Raw genomic sequence first — 6352 nt, forward strand, 5'->3', positions numbered from 1 at the left:
TTTATTTAAAGGTTTTCTTTGTGTGCACACAGAGCTCAAGTTCCTTTTTCTTGCCTTTTTAAAAGCCTGCTGTCATTTCCTCTTCCAGAGGTTGTTGGAATGAGGAACAGGACCATGAAAAATGTCAAAATACCGTTTTTGCCTTCCCCTTCTTCAGGAGAGAGGGAGAAGAACCTGGTTTGAAACTTCTGCTGGCCCCAGAGCCCTCCTTCCTCTCCAGGAAGGAGCTGCAAACCTTCCTCCCACATGGATCCCAAGCTGGAATAGCCCCTTGGATGCTCTCCAGCCTGGGAGGAGATCCTGCAGCTCCAGGAGCTTCACAGGGGCTGGGGTGGTGCTGGGAGCAGGGATGGAGGGTGGGAACAGGGACAGATGATGGGGACAGGGATGGAGGGTGCAGGATGAGGAATGGAGGGTGGAGGAGCAGGGAGGGAGGGTGGGAACAGGGATGGAGGGTGGAGGAGCAGGAATGGGTGTCAGGAGCAGGGATTGAGTGTAGGAACAGAGATGGAAGATGCAGGAGCAGGAATGGAGGGTGGAGGAGCAGAAATGGAGGGTGGGTGCCGGGATGGATGATGGGTGCCTTGGGTGGATGGTGGATGTCAGGAATGGGTGGTGAGTGCCCTGAAGGGGTGGCAGAGAACCAGAGGACAGCAGAGGCAGCATCAGGGACATCAGGGTCACCTCCCCTGCAGGCTGAGACCGTGTGCCAGAGCTGGGGCTGGGCCTCACCCAGGGTGATGTGCTGCCCTGGGATCCTGCCCAGCAGGCACAGGAGGGGCAGAGCAGGGCACAGAGGCTCCCATAACTTTGTGTTCCTTCCTTCCTTCTCCTGTTGGAGCCCCCCACCAAACCTCCCCTGTGCTGTGCCAGCTGGGCATGGGGGCACACGGCCACTCCGGGCTGTCCCTTTATTCCTCATTGCCTAATAGGGGAGACCAGCAGCAGCTCCAGCCCCAGGAGGGCCTGGAGAGCTGGGATTGGAGACACCTCATGGGGGATCACCCAAATGGCCAAAATTCTCTTTGCTGGGTGAAGCAGTGGCCACCACCGGAGCATTCCAGCCTCATCCCCGTGATTCCCATTGTGCTCCCAGGAAAAAATGAAGGGACTTTTTGTCTGACAAGGCTCCAAGGAGCTTGAGAGCTGTATAAGCATTTTACACCCCCGAGCACATCAAACCTTCCCCGCTCCCTCCCACCTCCCTCACAGAACACCTGCCCCTCCCACCCTCCCCAAAATCCCCCCCAAATCCCTCCCGAGCACCCCGGAGCCGCGGCGATGTCTGAGCTCAGAGCTGCGAGCACAGGGGGAGCCTCTCCCCTTGCCAGGCGCTGCCAGCCTCAGGCTAAGCTGCTTACAGGGCTCCTGCCAATCCAGCCGTGCTGCCAGGCTGCCACTTCCCCACCCCCTCCCCGGCTCTGCTTCCCACCTTTCCCATGTCTTTATCCCAAGGATTCCTCTCCGAGCACCCAGTGAGTGCAGCAGGGTCCTGTGGAGCTGCACAGGACACAGAGCCCAGTCCAGTGTCCAAGCTGCAGGAATGCCAGCCCAGAGCAGTGTCCAGTGTGTCCCACCCCTCCCACCCAGCCCACGTCCACAGCAGTGTCCGAGTCCACACATCCAGGGAGGGTTGGGAGTGACTGCAGAGGTCACGGAGAGGGAGGAAGGTTGGTGGTCAGCAGCTGCTACAAGGAAGAGCCGGGCAGGTTCAACATGGAGCAAGGAGGAGGGAAAAAACCCAAGAACCAACTGAAAAGGAGGCAAAGGGAGGACGCCGGGATTCGGGGATGGATCGATCTCTACCTTCTAGGCCACAGCCAGCACGGGACGGGGAAGGGACAGTCAGCAGCTGGTTGGCGGAGGGTTGGTTTTGTGTCACTCACGATAGAAAACATATTCGGTGTAAGAGGTCCAGATCCTGTCGTCCGTCTGCTCATGGGCGAAGGCACAGGTGCCCGTGGAGTTGCAGGCCACCATGTGGAAGCCGGCATCGGCCAGTTTGTCAAAGGCTTGCTCCAGGAAGGTGAATTTGAGGTAGTACCTGGACGTGTACCTCTCCGGGGGCCTGTCCGGGTCCCTGCTCTCGTTCAAGGTGTCCCCAAAGACCTCCTTGGCCAGCGAGGTCTTGCCGCACACCATGATCCGGGCCACCCTGCGGAACTTGGCGTCCGTCTGGCTGTCCCTGCCCAGCGTGTAGGAGCCGCGGTAGCCGATGGTGATGAACCCTGCCCTGCGGCCCTCGGTGCCCGCGCTGGGCAGAGCGGTGGCAGCGGCCGAGCCCAGGCTGCGCGCGGCCTCCGCGCCCGGGGACGGCTCCTCGGGGTCGCTCTGGCACGGATCGTCCCCCAGCGAGTTCTGCTCGCTGAGCTTGGGCACCAGCAGCTTCGCCAGCTCGGGCAGCATGAAGTACTCGGCCTCGCGCTGCAGGCGGCCGCGCTCCGGGAAGTGCTCGGGCAGCACCAGCTGCTGGTCCCTCATGTAATCCAGGATGTAGCGGAACAGGAACCCGTCCCGGTCCACGAAGAAGCGGCCCTTGCTGTCGCGGGCCAGCGAGCGCGTGCTCTGCTGCGTGAACATCTGCCAGAGGCGCGAGCCGGGCACGCTGAGCAGCGTGGGCAGCCGGGTGATGTACACCTGCCCGCCCACGTTCAGCTCGATGATCTCGGGGAAGGGGCTGCTGTCCTCGCCGCCTTTGGCACAGCTCGCGGGCTCTGCCAGGGCCATGGTGAGCTCCCGCTGCTCCCTCCTGCAGCACAAACCATCAAAACTGTGTCAGAACTGCCAGTAAACACAGCACACAGCCCTGATCCCGGCTGGCTGCAGGGCATCCCAAGCCATTGCCCCAGTCCCAGGTGATTGGAAACGATCCCAAGCCAGATCACACATGGAATCATAGAATTGTTTAGACTGGAAAAGCTCTCTAAGATCATGGAGTCCAACCCGGCACTGCCAAGCCACCGCTAAATGCCTGGTTTGGGTCAGCAGGCAGGGCAGGACCGGATCCTTGTCTCTCCAGGAGTCTGGAAGTCATCTCCCCCAATCCCTGGCTCCTGGAACAAGCAGCATTATCCACAGCCACCTCCCCTACCGTAGCGCACTGCCCGTGCCGTCTCCTCCTGAGCTCTCCAGGCAGCAGAGGGGCTCGGCCTCTGCCCAGGAAGGTGCAGGGACGTGGGGCTGCTGTCCACAACAGGAAAGGCGGGGCTGTCACACCCTGGGGACCCGCCAGCCCCGCATCCTGCAGCTGCCGAGGGAGGAGTTTCCGTGCAGGGGCCCCGCAGAGCCGGGGCTGGAGGGGCTGTGGGGCCACACAGGGAACAGCCCGGAGGTGCTGGGGAACAGCAGCACCAGCTCCCTGAAGGACAGAGGGACAGAGGGACAGAGCCTTTGGCACTCCTGCTCTGTCCTTGCTCCTGGAAAGTGCTCAGCACGGACTCGCAGCCAAGCTGGGAGATGGCAGAACCTCTCCAAGGGGCTGGGACCAAGACAAATCCTGGGCTGCTGCTACAGCAATTGCTCCGTGGCAGATGCCACGGATTTGTACATTTTCCAAAGGCAAGCCGGTTCTTGGATGTCTCTTGACACTGCAAATCAGCAGCTTACATAAACCTGGCTCAGCAGCCGGAGCCTGGATCCATGCCGTGCTCTGTGCAGGCATTTGGGAGAGCACGGAGGGAAGAGGTTCCCTGAGCTGACCTCCAGCTCTGCCCCCTCCCTGGGTGATCTCAGGGCTGCCCTGGGTCTGCTCGGAGGTTGGGACCTCCCAGGACCGGTCCCACACCCAAGGAACAGCCCAAGGGCTCGCCCCGTCCCCATGTCCTGCCGCAAAGATTCCCAGGAGCTGCTCCCAAGGATCCCAACACAAATTCTGGAGCAACTAAAGGACAAAGACAGAACTCTGTGGGCGCTTTCGGGTATGGGGGCAGAGCTGAGCCCGCTTTCCACTGCTCCTCCCGGCTCACAGGGAGAATCGTCTTTGAGCAAGGAGTGACTTGGGCAAGGAGGAGACGGAAGGATGGAAAGAGGATCAGCGCGGTCCCGGCTTCCCGGTCCCCTCCCGCAGTGCCTCTGGCTCCCTTTCCCTGGCCATTCCATGCCCACGGCACAGCCCAGCGGGCAGCAGCCGCCCGTGCCCGGAGCTCGCATCCCTTTGTCAGGCTGGGGGGCTGCCCATGGTGGGCTGGGGGCTCGGGGGGCGCGGGCAGAGCGGCCCCGCTGTCCCCTCTGCCCGCCCCAGGCGCGGACCCGGCGGTGACAGCGGCGGGGACTGAGCGGGGACAGCGGCGGGGAAAGCGGCGGGGACAGCCCGGCTCAGCCCCGCTCAGCCCCGCAGCCGTCCCGGCGCTCCCCGGCCGCGGGACCCCGACGCCGCCGCCCCCGTTACCTCGGCAGGGCGGCCCGGCCGCTCCGCTGCGCTCCCGCCGTGCGCTCCGGCCGCGCCGCTCCCGCCGCTCCTCTCCGCCCGCCCGGCCCCGGCCCCGCCGCTTTATGGCCGGGGAGGCGGCGAGCGCCGTCCCCCGCTGTCCCCGGGACCGCCTTCCCCCGCCTGCCTCCGCCTCCATCCGACCAGCCCCCACCGTCCCCGCGTCCCCTGAGAGCGCATCCCGCTCCCGTGTGAGCCCATCCCGCTCCCGCATCCCCTGTGAGCCCATCCCGCTCCCGTGTGAGCCCATTCCGCTCCCGTGTGAGCCCATCCCGCTCCCGTGTGAGCACATCCCGCTCCCGCATCCCCTGTGAGCCCATCCCGCTCCCGTGTGAGCCCATCCCGCTCCTGTGCGAGCCCATCCCGCTCCTGTGCGAGCCCATCCCGCTCCCGTGTGAGCACATCCCGCTCCCGCATCCCCTGTGAGCCCATCCCGCTCCCGCATCCCCTGTGAGCCCATCCCGCTCCTGTGCGAGCCCATCCCGCTCCCGTGTGAGCCCATCCCGCTCCCGCATCCCCTGTGAGCCCATCCCGCTCCCGTGTGAGCCCATCCCGCTCCCGTGTGAGCACATCCCGTTCCTGCATCCCCTGTGAGCACATCCCGCATCCTCTGAGAGCGCATCCCGCTCCCCTGTGAGCCCGTTCCGCTCCCGTGTGAGCCCATCCCGCTCCCGTGTGAGCACATCCCGCTCCTGCATCCCCTGAGAGCGCATCCCGCTCCCGTGTGAGCCCATCCCACTCCCGCATCCCCTGTGAGCACATCCCGTTCTCCTGTGAGCCCTCCCGCTCCTGTGTGAGCCCATCCCGCTCCCGCATCCCCTGTGAGCACATCCCTCTCCCCTGTGAGCCCATCCCGCTCCCGCATCCCCCCATCATCCCCCGTCCCCGCATCCTCCCCGCTCTGGTACCGGGCGGGACTGACTGGGGAATTCCAGAGGCGCTCTCGCCATCGCCTGGGAATGCAGCAGGGATTGTGAAAAAGGAGGGAGAGGGACGCGGCCAGATGGTGCCAGGGCAAGGGGAACAGTTTTAAACTAAAAGAATGGGGATTTAGGTGGGATATTGGGAAGAAATTCCCCCCTGTGAGGGTGGGCAGGCCCTGGCACAGGGTGCCCAGAGAAGTTGTAGCTGCCCCTGGATCCCTGGGAATGTCCAAGGCCAGGCTGGACACTGGGGCTTGGAGCAATCTGGGATAGTGGAAGGTGTCCCTGCCCATGGCAGGGGGTGGAACTGGATGAGCTTTAAGGTTCCTTCCAACACAAACCATTCAATGATTCCATAATTCCAAACCCAGCCAGCAAAAACCTTACAGCAGCCAAACTCTTGCTACTCCTTGGATGATTTTATATTGTTGAGCTGGAGGGACTGAAATCCCCTTTCCCAAGGTAGGAATGACACAGTGGGATCAGAAGGAGCTTAGGCTGCTGTGGCAGCCTCTTTGTCCAGGCTGGAAAAACCAAGCAAGGAAAGAGTATCCAGCTCTTTTTAATTTACTGGAAAATTCCGGCTTTATGTAAATCCAGGAAAATATGACAACTCCAAACAACATCCCAATATTTACATGTTTCCTGGAAGTCCTATGAAGCTTAAATCCCAACGTTCTTTGACAGCAGAGCTGACCTGAGTTCATCCATGAATTTTTGTCCCTGTTAAATTTTGTAAGAGCAGAAGATGTGATTTTTTCTTCACCTACAAATCAAATCCCTGAGTCTGGGCACTCACATCCAAGAAATTTTTCTGTTTGGGTCTCTCCTTGTTGTTTTCTTGTATACCAGGAATGTTTGATTATTTTCCCATAAATTGCAGACACTGTGTCCCGTAGATATTTTGTGGGATGCATTTATAGATGGGGGAGAGTTATAAACCAGACCAATTTGTAGGATGGATGGATGGATGGATGGAGGGATGGATGGATGGATGGATGGA

At 61.4% G+C, this 6352-nt stretch overlaps 1 protein-coding gene across 1 annotated transcript; it reads right to left on the reverse strand.

Moving 5' to 3' along the window:
* Positions 1-1324: 1324 nt before the first annotated feature.
* On the reverse strand, positions 1325-4454 carry LOC132080219 (BTB/POZ domain-containing protein KCTD12-like). Its single transcript, XM_059483245.1, has 2 exons — positions 4388-4454; positions 1325-2749 (listed from the first exon to the last, which is right to left on the reverse strand). Exon 2 carries the CDS (start codon positions 2725-2727, stop codon positions 1879-1881), a length of 849 nt encoding a protein of 282 aa, XP_059339228.1. The 5' UTR covers positions 2728-2749; positions 4388-4454; the 3' UTR covers positions 1325-1878.
* Positions 4455-6352: the final 1898 nt, after the last annotated feature.

Source organism: Ammospiza nelsoni, chromosome 15 (assembly GCF_027579445.1).
Source record: "Ammospiza nelsoni isolate bAmmNel1 chromosome 15, bAmmNel1.pri, whole genome shotgun sequence".
Taxonomy (NCBI): domain Eukaryota; kingdom Metazoa; phylum Chordata; class Aves; order Passeriformes; family Passerellidae; genus Ammospiza; species Ammospiza nelsoni.